Below are 12,997 nucleotides of genomic sequence, written 5' to 3' on the forward strand. Positions count from 1 at the left end.
ACTTCTACACTGTTTTCCATAGTGACTGCACCAATTTACATTCCCTCCAACAGGGAACAAGGGTTCCCTTCTTCCATATTATCACCACCATTTGTTATTTGTAGACCTTGATGACAGTCATTCTGACTCATGTGAGGTGATATCTCATTGTTGTTTAGGTTTGAATTTCTCTAGTTATTAGCAATGTTGAGCATCTTTTCAAGTGTCTGTTACCATCTGTATGTCTTCTTTGGAGAAATGTCTATTCAGATCTCTGCCCATTTTTTAAAAATTGAGTTGCTTGTTTGGGGGGATACCAAGTTGAATGAGCTGCTTTTTATATTTTGGATATTAACCCCTTGTCTGTCGCATCATTTGTAAATATTTTCTCCCATTCCATAAGCTGTATTTCCACTTTGTTGATGGTTTCCTTTTCTGTGAAAAATATTTTAAGTTTAACTAGATCTTATTCATTTTTCTTTTATTTCTTTTTCCTCAGGAGTCTGATCCAAGAAAGTACCACCGTGATTCATGTTATAATATGCAGCCCATGTTCTCTTCTAAGAGTTTTATGGTTTCAGATCTTGCATTTAGGTCTTTAAACCATTTTGGGTTTTATTTTTGTGTATTGTGTGAGGGAATGTTTTAATCTCACTGTTTAGTTTGTGGTTGTCCAGTTTTCTCAGTAACACTTGTTGAAGAAACTATCTTTTCTCTTTTATTCATTTTTGCCTCCTTTGTTGCAGATTAATTGACTGTATGTGCATGAGCTTATTTCTGGGCTTCTTGCCTGTTTTTGTGCCAGTACCACACTGTTTTGATTAGTGTAATTTTGTGGTATAGTCTGAAGTCTGGGAGGGCTATATCTCCAGATTTATTCTTTTATCTCAGAATTGGTCAGGCAACTTGGGATCTTTAATGGTTGCATATGAATTTTAGAATTATTTGTTCTAGTTTCGTGAAAACTGACATTTGATAGGGATTGCAATAAATCTGTAGATTGCTTTGGGTAGTATAACTGTATTAATAATATTAATTATTCTAATCCCAGAGCAGGGAATGTCTTTTCATTTCTTTTTTTTTTTTCTCATGTATTTGCTTACCATCTATGTATCTCTCTTTATTAAATATCCATTAAAATATTTCCCCATTTCTTTTTTTTTCTTTTTCTTTTTCATTTATTTTTATTAGTTGGAGGCTAATTACTTCACAACATTGCAGTGGGTTTTGTCATACATTGACATGAATCAACCATGGAGTTACATGTATTCCCCATCCCGATCCCCCTCCCACCTCCCTCTCCACCCGACTCCTCTGGGTCCTCCCAGTGCACCAGGCCCGAGTACTAGTCTCATGCATCCCACCTGGGTTGGTGATCTGTTTCACTATAGATAATATACATGCTGTTCTCTTGAAACATCCCACCCTCGCCTTCTCCCACAGAGTCCAAAAGTCTGTTCTGTACATCTGTGTCTCTTTTTCTGTTTTGCATATAGGGTTATCATTACCATCTTTCTAAATTCCATATATATGTGTTAGTATGCTGTAATGTTCTTTATCCTTCTGCCTTACTTCACTCTGTATAATGGGCTCCAGTTTCATCCATCTCATTAGAACTGATTCAAATGAATTCTTTTTAACGGCTGAGTAATATTCCATGGTGTATATGTACCACAGCTTCCATATTTATTCATCTGCTGATGGGCATCTAGGTTGCTTCCATGTCCTGGCTATTATAAACAGTGCTGCAATGAACATTGGGATGCACGTGTCTCTTTCAGATCTGGTTTCCTCGGTGTGTATGCCCAGAAGTGGGATTGCTGGGTCATATGGCAGTTCTATATCCAGTTTTTTAAGAAATCTCCACACTGTTCTCCATAGTGGCTGTACTAGTTTGCATTCCCACCAACAGTGTAAGAGGGTTCCATTCTCTCCACACCCTCTCCAACATTTATTGCTTGTAGACTTTTGGATAGCAGCCATCCTGACTGGCGTGTAATGGTACCTCATTGTGGTTTTGATTTGCATTTCTCTGATAATGAGTGATGTTGAGCATCTTTTCATGTGTTTGTTAGCCATCTGTATGTCTTCTTTGGAGAAATGTCTGTTTAGTTCTTTTGCCCATTTTTTGATTGGGTCATTTATTTTTCTGGAATTGAGCTTCAGGAGTTGCTTGTATAATTTTGAGATTAATCCTTTGTCTGTCTTTTCATTTCTTTAAATAATTTTTGATTCCCTTTATCAATGTTTTATAGTTTTCAGAGTATCCTGTTTAAAATCACATTAAAAAATTATAAGGAGTAAATGTAACCAAGGAGATGAAATGACACTACTTTTAGCATGCTTTCTTGCTTGGAGAATTTCATGGACAGAGCAGCCCGGAAGGCTACATTCCATGGGGTTGCAAAGAGTCAGACACAACTGAGTGATTAACACTTTCCCTTTTTTCAATACTAAAGTGGCCAATCAATGTCCAGAATTATTATTTCTGGCCACCATATTATGTGGGTCTAAACTAATTTTTATCCTCTTTGAACATGCTTGGTGTGACTTAACCACTTGGAAAATTTATATCCTAAGAACCTCATTTATCCTCTGTCATCTTTGCTCATCACCTCTCTTTTGTCAGTATCTCACAAATATTTTTTGCTCAGACATGTTATTCCCAATTATCTTAACTCAATCTTGAAGTCTTAATATCTTAACCTATAACTACTTTTATATTTACTCATGTATGTTCATCAACTATTATGTATATGGGCTTCCCTGGTAGCTCAGCTGGTAGAGAATCCGCCTGCAATGCAGGAGACCCTGGTTTGATTCCTGGGCAGGAAGATCCCCTGGAGAAGGATAGGCTACCCACTCCAGTATTCTTGGCCTTCCCTGGTGGCTCAGTCAATAAAGAATCTGCCTGCAATTGCAGGAGATCTGGGTTCAATCCCTGGATTGCGAAGATACCCTGGAGAAAGGCACACCTACCCACTTCAGTATTCTTGCCTGGAGAATCCCCATGGACAGAGGAGCCTGGTGGGCTGCAGTCCATTGGGTTGCAGAGTGGTGACTTAGCACATAGCACATTATACATATTAATTTAATATTTAGAGAAACCTCAGTTTTAGGGCTTCCCTTGTGGCTCAGATGTTAAGGAATCTGTCTGCAATGCAGGAGTTCTGGGTTTGATCCCTGAGTTGGAAAGATCCCTTGGAGAAGAGAATTGCTATGCACTCCAGTATTCTTGCCTGGAGAATCCCAGGGACGGGGGAGCCTGGTGGGCTGCCGTCTATGGGGTCACACAGAGTCAGACACGACTGAAGTGACTTAGCAACAACCAATATTCTTGCCTGGAGAATTCCATGGACAGAGGAGCCTGCTGGACTCCAGTCCACAGGATCACAAAGACTTGGACATGACTGAGCAACTAAGTATGCACACACAGTTAGCTTTAAGTTTGGTTCTTTAAAAATATACCTTCTTTCAACTTTTAAAATGTTCCTCTATCTCTTTCTCACTGTTGAGTATGAGGCTAATTTCTCATTATGACTATTTTTATTGATCACATAGGATAAGAAATATGAGAAATAATCAGTATGAGTTTACTGTTCACATCAAGTGACAGGAAGAGAGATAATATGGACGTCAACTTTCCCAAAAGGATTTTCCAGTTTTGTAATTATCAACACAAACTACACTACAAGATATCAGAAACAGTATACTTAGCGGCAAGAGATTTACAAGGATAATATTATGGCTTTGTAATTTTCTCAGTTTAGTTTGATCAACTTAGGGAGATTTTGCTTTCCTGGGATAGTTCATTTCATATAAATCACGCTAATGTTATTATCTTTTTAAACACAGGTGAAAAGGCTGCTTCTAAAAGCATCCTGCTTAAAGCAATGATGGTGTTACCTATACATAATTTTGGGATGAGCATCAGTCGGTATTATGATATCGAGTACACAAAATTTGCATGTGCTTCACCGGAAAAGGTTTCTCCCTTAATGAATTGTAGTAAAGCAGGTAAGTATTTTGGGCTACCCAAGGCTCATCAGAATTAAAACTAGTCAATTAATTATTGCATGTGAATAGCTACATTATTCTGAATCTTCACAGCTATTTAAGTTTTGGGCTATTCTCTCTTTGAACTAAAGCTTATACAAAATTGAATAACTTATTCTGTTATACAGATTGTACAAGTTAGAGCTAAGATTCACCACTCATATGCATAGTGCATTTTTCTCATGAGAAATGATAACCATGGATGAATGGATAAAGAAAACAGGGTGTATATGTAATGGAATATTACTTATCCATAAATGAGGAGGAAATCTTGCCATTTGAGACATTACAGATATACCTTGAGAGCATTATGGCTAGTGAAATAAGTCAAACAGAGAAAGATGAATATCATATTGTTTCACTTACAAGTGGGATCTTTAAAAGAAACTGATGGATAACAAACTGATGGTTGCAAGAGGCAGGGGATGTGAGGTTGGGCAAAATAGGAGAAGGGATTTAAAAGGTACAAACTTCCAGTTATAAAATAAGTAATTCATGGGGATGTAATGTACAGAATGGTAACTATAGATACTTACACTGAATTGTATAATTGAAAGTTGCTAAGAGAGTATATATTAAAAGTTCTCATCACACACAAAAAAGGACAAGTATGTGTGGTGATGGATATTAATAAGACGTATTGTGGTGATCATTTCTCAACATATACAAATATCAAATTATTATGTTATATACCTGAAACTAATGTTATATATTAATTATATCTCAATTCTAAAAAGACTGAAGAAATTCATGCCAAGAGATATCATAATTAAACTTTGAAAACTAAAGAAAAGCAGCTATAAAAAAAAATGATACCTTATCCAAAAAGGCAAAACAATTCTTCTAATTTTTGGATTTCTCACCAGAGAGCATAAACACTAAAAGAAGCAGCACATTATCTTCAAGTAAATAAAAAAACTGTCTACTCAAAACTTCATATAGATAGGAAATAACTTTCAAGAATGAAGGGGGAATCAAGAGATTTTCAGATGAAGAATATCTACATAAAGTTGTCACCTCTAGAAGTCCTGAAAGATTGGCTCTAGAGATTCTGTAGACATAAATGATTGAAGAAAGAATTCTGAAGCATCAAAAATAAAACAACGAAAAAAATAAAAATATGAGTGGGCACTATATACTTTCTCCTCTTGAGTTTTCTCAAATTTGGTTGTTAAAGCAAAAGTGGTAACAGTGTATGATAATGTTCTCAGTGTATATAGTGGGGATATTTAAGACAGTAATAAATGGGGATGTTAAAGAGATATAAATCATGGAAAAGGTTTTTACACTTCACTCAGACTGGTAAAAGGAAGAACATCATGATTCTGTAAGTTATGTATGCATAATGTAATGTCTCGAGTGATAACTACAAAAAATACGTCCAGTGATAAATGGGCTTCCCATGTGGCGCTAGTGATAGAGAACCCACCTGCCAACGCATGAGACATAAGAGATTCAGGTTTGATCCCTGGGTCAGGAAAATCTCCTGGGTGAGGACATGGCAACCCACTCCAGTATTCTTGCCTGGAGAATCTTCATGGACAGAGGAGCCTGGTGGGCTACACTCCACAAGATCACAAAGAGTCAGGCATGATTGAAATGACTCAGCAGACATGCACGCATGCACAATTATAAATTAGAAGGAAAGAGTGGAAGAAAGTAAAAGAGAAAAGAAATAATATGATGCAGTTGAAGTTTAAAACTGGGTGGAAAATATTGCTTGTTATGTAGATATTTTCAGTTTCTAAAAATTCAGTGAGTCCTATACTTAGGTGGATTTCCATGTATGTATATCATATTTTAATATGAAGTTTTTTAAAAGTGAAAAAGAAATTTGATCTTTACCACTTTGATGAATCTACTGCTTTCACGAATTCAAAACCTTTTAATTATTAAGTTTTCTCATAAGTAATTGGGAAAGTACCAGCTCTTAGGCATTTACAACTTAAGTTTAATTGTTAAGTTACAACTAACTTCTAAACTTTAACCTTTAACTCTTATAGGTTGAAGTGTATATGTATAGGCATAGTGTAAAGAATCACTACCAGGTGATTCTTCTGCTCCTGCTCCAATTTTCAAAACCTCTATCTAAAGTATTTTCAGAGAAAACAATATTTGAGGGCAAGGAGAATCTCTGCTACTACCCCGTACTCTAGTTAGTGTGGGTGGGCATTCACCCAATGATTCTGACTATCTGTGTTGGGAATGGACGCCTAGAACTATAGCAAGACAAAGCTCATGGAATTAAAGGTTTTGCCCCCATTAATGGATTTTGAGGGCTCAGCTAGTAAAGAATCTGCCTGCAATGTGGGAGACCTGGCTTCAATCCCTGTGTTGGGAAGATGCCCTGGAGAAGGGAAAGGCTACCCACTCCACTGTTCTGGCCTGGAGAATTCCATGGACTGTATAGATTTTGGACTGTAACGGATTTTGAAAATATTTTGCATGACATACAAAGTTATTTAAACATGCAATTAAATACATTAATTTTGAGCTTACTTGATAACCATTCCTTAGTACTTCCTATTTGTTGACTTTTTAAAGTTTGCTCATTGAGTTAACTCTTAAACTAAGTCCATATCTTATTTGTTGTTGTCATCAGTAACTGAGCGTAGTATATATACCTTGGAACGTGATGCAGTTGGAAGATACTTACTTGCAATGGCTGTCACAGGACTTCTTTTCTTCCTCTTGATATTCCTTCTGGAGACCACCTTGTGGAAAGTGAAAACCTTTGTGTTTCGCTACATTTTGTTTGGTATCTTCAAAAAATTATATAAGGTAAGTATCTTATTGAATCAGAGATATTTCTAAGACCAAAAGCATGTCTCTATCTGCCTAACTTCATTACTAAGATATAGGAATATAAATCACTCCATGTTGCCTGGGATCAATATGAATCAAAGATATTTATCATAATTTTAATTTTGGTTTCTAAACATTATGACCTCTACCAGTCAGAACATGATACTGTAAAATATTTTGATCATAATAGAAAGCTTTCCCTTGAACATCTCCTGTGTCAGAAAACCATTCCCTCCCAAAATTGCTCATTCACCCTAACTTGATCCCTGTGTAGTTCAAAAACTCCCAAGTGATATTGATTCTGTTGGCCTACAGAATGCATATTTAATAACACATCTCTACTACAGTTGTTTTCAAATGTTGGTGTTTGTCAAAAGCTCCTGGACTCTTTCTTAAAGTTCAAAGTTTTGGTCTCTGTTCTATTGCTAAATAAAAAGTCTACATAGAAAAATCAGTTGTATATCTATATATAAGCCACAAACAAAAAGTTAAATATAAAATTATGTCATTTGAAAAGCATAAAAACATTCAAATGGTGTTACTTGAATTAAAAAAAAAAAAAACAACCCAGGAATAAGTCTAACAGAAGTCATGTAAGACATCTTCATGGAATATTTTTTTAAAAAATTGAAATATTAAAGAAGGCCTACATAAATGAAGAAATATAACATGTTCTTGCTTTGGAAAACCCAATCATGGGGAGATGACAATTTTCCCTAAACTAATCTAAAGATTTAATGCAATTCCAATCAAAATCCTGTGTGTGTGTGTGTCTGTCTGTCTGTCTATAGAATGATCATCTGATCAGTTGATTCTAAAGTTTACATGAAAATGTAAAGTGATTTAAAAATGTACACAGAAATGCAAAATGTTAAGAATCTCCAAGGAAATATTGAGAAAGAACAAATATGGTAGACATATACTACCATATATGTGTTTTTTAAACTATAGTAATTAAGGCAGAGAAATAGATCAATGTAACAGAAAGAATAATTTTTTCTTAAAGTGTGGTTATCTGCATGAGCTCAGATTTTTAGAAATGTAACTTTTCAGGCCCCATCCCTGACCTACTGAACCAGAAGATTTGGGGTTGGAAGCCATTATTTTTTTTTCCATTTATTTTTATTAGTTGGAGGCTAATTACTTTACAAGATTGTAGTGGTTTTTGCCATGCATTGATATGAATCAGCCATGGATTGACATGTGTTCCCCATCCTGATCCCCCCTCCCACCTCCCTCTCCATCCCATCCCTCTGGGTCTTCCCAGTGCACCAGCCATGAGCATTTGTCTCATGCATCCAATCTGGGCTGGTGATCTGTTTCACCCTTGATAGTATACTTGTTTCAATGCTGTTCTCTCAGAGCATCCCACCCTCGCCTTCTCCCACAGAGCCTAAAAGTCTGTTCTGTACATCTGTGTCTCTTTTTTTGTTTTGCATATAGGGATATCATTACCATCTTTCTAAATTCCACTTATATGTGTTAGTATACTGTATTGGTCTTTATCTTTCTGGCTTACTTCACTCCGTATAATGGGCTCCAGTTTCATCCATCTCATTAGAACTGATTCAAATGAATTCTTTTTAATGGCTGAGTAATACTCCATGGTGTATATGTACCACAGCTTCTTTATCCATTCGTCTGCTGATGGGCATCTAGGTTGCTTCCATGTCCTGGCTATTATAAACAGTGCTGCGATGAACATTGGGATGCACGTGTCTCTTTCAGATCTGGTTTCCTCAGTGTGTATGCCCAGGAGTGGGACTTCTGGGTCATATGGCAGCCATTATTCTTGCTTTAACTAGCCACTCAAGTAATTCTGTGCATGTTAAACTTTGAAAACAATGGAATAAAATGTCTAGAAATAGATGCACAAATATGACAGAACTGACACAAAATGCAGTGAAGAGAGGATGTTCATCTCAATTAATGATGCCGATTCAAATGGATTTCCATAAGCACATAATGAACTTTGATTCCCATCTTACTTCATACAGGTTGGTTTTAGTTTACAACTTTTTTACATCTACGTGTGAAAGATAAAGCAATAAAGCTTTCAGAACAAAAGCATAGCAAATATAACCATGACAGTGAAGGCATAATCATCAAAAGACATCATTAAATGAGTCAAAAGGCAAGTCACACAGAGGAAAAATATTTTGAATTGAAAATCACTAATAAAATTAACAGAAAATCCAATTTTAAAATGAGCAAAAGACTTGAACACTGACTTTACAAAAATGAACATACAAACATCCAGTCAGTTAGTTCAGTCGCTCAGTTGTGTCTGACTCTTTGCGACCCCATGAATCATAGCATGCCAGGCCTCCCTGTCCATCACCAACTCCCGAAGTTTACTCAAACCCATGTCCATCGAGTCGGTGATGCCATCCAGCCGTCTCATCCTCTGTCGTCCCCTTCTCCTCCTGCCCCCAATCCCTCCAAGCATCAGGGTCTTTTCCAATGAGTCAACTCTTCGCATGAGGTGGCCAAGGTATTGGAGTTGCAGCTTCAACATCAGTCCTTCCAGTGAACACCCAGGGCTGATCTCCTTTAGGATGGACTGGTTGGATCTCCTTGCAGTCCAAGGGTCTCTCAAGAGTCTTCTCCATCACCACAGTTCAAAAGCATCAATTCTTCAGCACTCAGCTTTCCTCACAGTCCAACTCTCACATCCATACATGACCACTGGAAAAACCATAGCCTTGACTATATGGACCTTTGTTGGCAAAGTAATGTCTCTGCTTTTTAATATGCTATCTAGGTTGGTCATAACTTTCCTTCCAAGGAGTAAGCATCTTTTAATTTCATGGCTGCTATCACCATCTGCAGTGATTTTGGAGCTCAAAAAATAAAGTCTGAAACTGTTTCCACTGTTTCCCCATCTATTTCCCATGAAGTGATGGGACCAGATACCTTGATCTTAGTTTTCTGAATGTTGAACTTTAAGCCAACTCTTTCACTCTCCTCTTTCACTTTCATCAGGAGGGTGTTTAGTTCTTCTTCACTTTCTGCCATAAGGGGGGTGTCATCTGCATATCTGGGGTTATTGATGTTTCTGCCGACAATCTTGATTCCAGCTTGTGCTTCTTTCAGCCCAGCGTTTCTCATGATGTACTCTGCATGTAAGTTAAATAAGCAGGGTGACAATGTACAGCCTTGACATACTCCTTTTCCTATTTGGAACCAGTCTGTTGTTTCATGTCCAGTTCTACCTGTTGCTTCCTAACCTGCATACCGGTTTCTCAAGAGTCAGGTCAGGTGGTCTGGTGTTCCCATCTCTTTCAGAATTTTCCACATTTTATTGTGACCCACACAGCCAAAGGCTTTGGGATAGTCAATAAAGCAGAAACAGATATTTTTCTGGAACTCTCTTGCTTTTTCAATGATCCAGCGGATGTTGGCAATTTGATCTCTGGTTCCTCTGCCTTTTCTAAAAGCAGCTTGAACATCTGGAAGTTCATGGTTCACATATTGCTGAAGGCTGGCTTGGAGAATTTTGAGCATTGCTTTATTAGCATGTGCATATGTAAATGAACAACATCAACAGTCATTGGTAAGCGCAAAGAACGCCACTGAGAGATACCCCAATATACACATAAATATACTAAGTGTTGAAGAAACAGTACAACTGTAACCATCAAACATTGGTGTTGGGAATATAAACTGATACTCCATTAGAAAATTGTCTGGCATTATCTTCAGGAGTCAGATAAAGATAGCAGAATAGGAGTTTACTTGTTCCCAGAGAAATGCCAAAACCACAACTACAACTGTCTCCAATAGTAACCTAAAGACTAGCAGAACAAAATTCATATAGTTAAGGATATATAGAAAAGGCCACATCAAGATGGGTTGGAGGGGCAGAGATGTGGGCTAACCAGAACCCACGGGAGGAATATTGCCCCAAGAAGTAATATTCAAGGAGGGAGGGATTCAAGCTCCACATCAGGCTCGCCAGCCCAAAAGACCTGCACTGGGAAGATAAGTCCCCATAATGTCTGGCTTTTAGAATTGGTGGGGTTTATAACCAGGAGAACCAGTTGGCTGTGGGAAATCAAAACTCCCCTTGTGAAGAGCTTGTATACAAACTCAACTTTCTCCATGTCCCAGCATGAGGACTTGCAAAGCACCTGGATCATATAAGAAGGAAATTAATTGATTAATTTTATTTATTTATTTTTTTTAATTTTTCAGTGGGTTTTGTCATACATTGATGTGACTCAGCCGTAGAGTTACACGAATTCCCCATCCCGGTCTCCCATCCCACCTCCCTCTCCACCCGATTCCTCTGGATCTTCCCAGCCCAACAGGCCCGAGCACTTGACTCATGCCTCCCACCTGGGCTGGTGGTCTGTTTCACCACAGATAATATACATGCTGTTCTTTCGAAACATCCCACCCTCCCCTTCTCCCACAGAGTTCAAAAGTCTGTTCTGTACTTCTGCGTCTCTTCTTCTGCCCTGCATATAGGGCCATCGTTACCATCTTTCTAAATTCCGTATATATGTGTTAGTATACTGTAATGTTCTTTATCTTTCTGGCTCACCTCACTCTGTATAATGGGCTCCAGTTTCATCCATCTCATTAGAACAGAAGGGTAAGATCTGGTGGAACTATCTCAAAGAACAGAAGTGCTAGTGGATGTCATATATTTTTAATCTCCTTCTAACTAGCTGATCCACTGTTGGTGGGGATCATTTCTGTAATTCTCCAGATATATAACGAACATTGTGTGCCACGCCCCAGCCTTATGCTAAGTGCCAGCCCCGCCCAACCCAGTTCCCCTGCTCAGTCCTCAAAGTGGCTCTCACTCCACCCCATCTGGCACTCCTCCAAATCATCTCCCTTTCCTGGAGGCCAGCCCTACACAACAGCACACCTACAATGGGCACAGCTGGGCCTCACAACCAGCCTAACTGAGGGGCCATCCTGCCCACGAGCACACCTACAGTAGTTGTGACCAGGTCTCAGGCAGTTGGGATGGGGACCAACCAGTCTGCAAGGGCATTGCAGCAGCTACCAAGTCATGCACCATGCCTGCAGGAATTGTGGCCCAATCACAACAGGAAGGCACGCTAGTATACATAAAGTTACTCCTAGAGCACCTGGCTCTGATGACCAGAGGGAGTTGTTCCACTGGGATTCACTGGACACCAGTGGTCTACATGACCACTCTTTCAAGACCTAGAGCTATATCTGATATACCCAATAGATAGAAACAAACAGAGAGTGAGGCAAAATGCAGAGACAACATGGCAAAACCTCATAAAACAAAAGTAATAAAGAGCGAGGAAAAAGTCTCATAAAAAGAACTAGATGAAACAAAAATAAACAATTATCAGATAAAGAATTCAAAGAATTAGTCATAAAAATCCTCATCAAACTCAGAGGAATGGATGAAATCAGTAAACTTCAACAAAGAGTTAGAAAATATAAAAAAGAAGTAGTCAGAACTCCAGGATACAATAACAAATGAAAACACACTTGAGTAACTTAACAGCACATAAGTGGATGCAGAAGAATGGATCAGCAATCTAGAAGACAGAGTATTAGAAATCACCCAATTGGAATGGCAAAAAAGAAAAAAAGAATATTTAAAAAATGAAGACAGTTTAAGGGACCTCTGAGAAAATATTAAGCATAATAATATTTGCATTATAGGGATTACAGGAGGAGAATTAGGGGGCAGAAACTCTATCTGAAGAAATAATGGCTGAAAATATTTCTAAATTATTGAAGGAAACAGACATCCAAGTGCAAGAATCACAGAGTCCCAAACAAGATGAACTGAAAGACATTCATGCCAAAATACATTTTACTTAAAATTACAAAAATTAAAAGAGTCTTAAAAGCAGCAAGGGGGAAAAATCTAGTTACATACAAGGGAACCGCCATAAGATTATCAACTGATTTTTCAGCAGAATCTTTACAGGTAGGTAGAGACTGATGCCATATGTTCAAAGTACTGATAGAAAAAAAAAAAAAAATAACCAATAATACTCTACCTGGCAAAGATTCATTCAGAATTCAAGGAGAGAGAGTTTCCCAAAGAAGTAAAAGTTAAAAGAGATTATCACCACTAAACTAGCCTTACAAGAAATAGTAAAGAGCCTTCTTTAGGTAGAAAAAACAGAAAATGCCATAACTAGAAAAG

The 12,997-nt window shown here is 37.8% G+C and overlaps 1 protein-coding gene across 1 annotated transcript in view; it reads left to right on the forward strand.

The window, feature by feature from the left end:
• LOC136157377 (phospholipid-transporting ATPase ABCA3-like) overlaps positions 1 to 12,997 on the forward strand; it is a 270,924-nt gene that overhangs the window by 206,629 nt on the left and 51,298 nt on the right. Inside the window, exons 23-24 of the mRNA XM_065919286.1 lie at positions 3,835 to 3,996; positions 6,638 to 6,816. Coding sequence (XP_065775358.1) covers positions 3,835 to 3,996; positions 6,638 to 6,816 — 341 coding nt within the window. The remainder of the gene's footprint in view (positions 1 to 3,834; positions 3,997 to 6,637; positions 6,817 to 12,997) is intronic.

The sequence above is a fragment of the Muntiacus reevesi genome, chromosome 2 (assembly GCF_963930625.1).
Source record: "Muntiacus reevesi chromosome 2, mMunRee1.1, whole genome shotgun sequence".
NCBI lineage: Eukaryota > Metazoa > Chordata > Mammalia > Artiodactyla > Cervidae > Muntiacus > Muntiacus reevesi.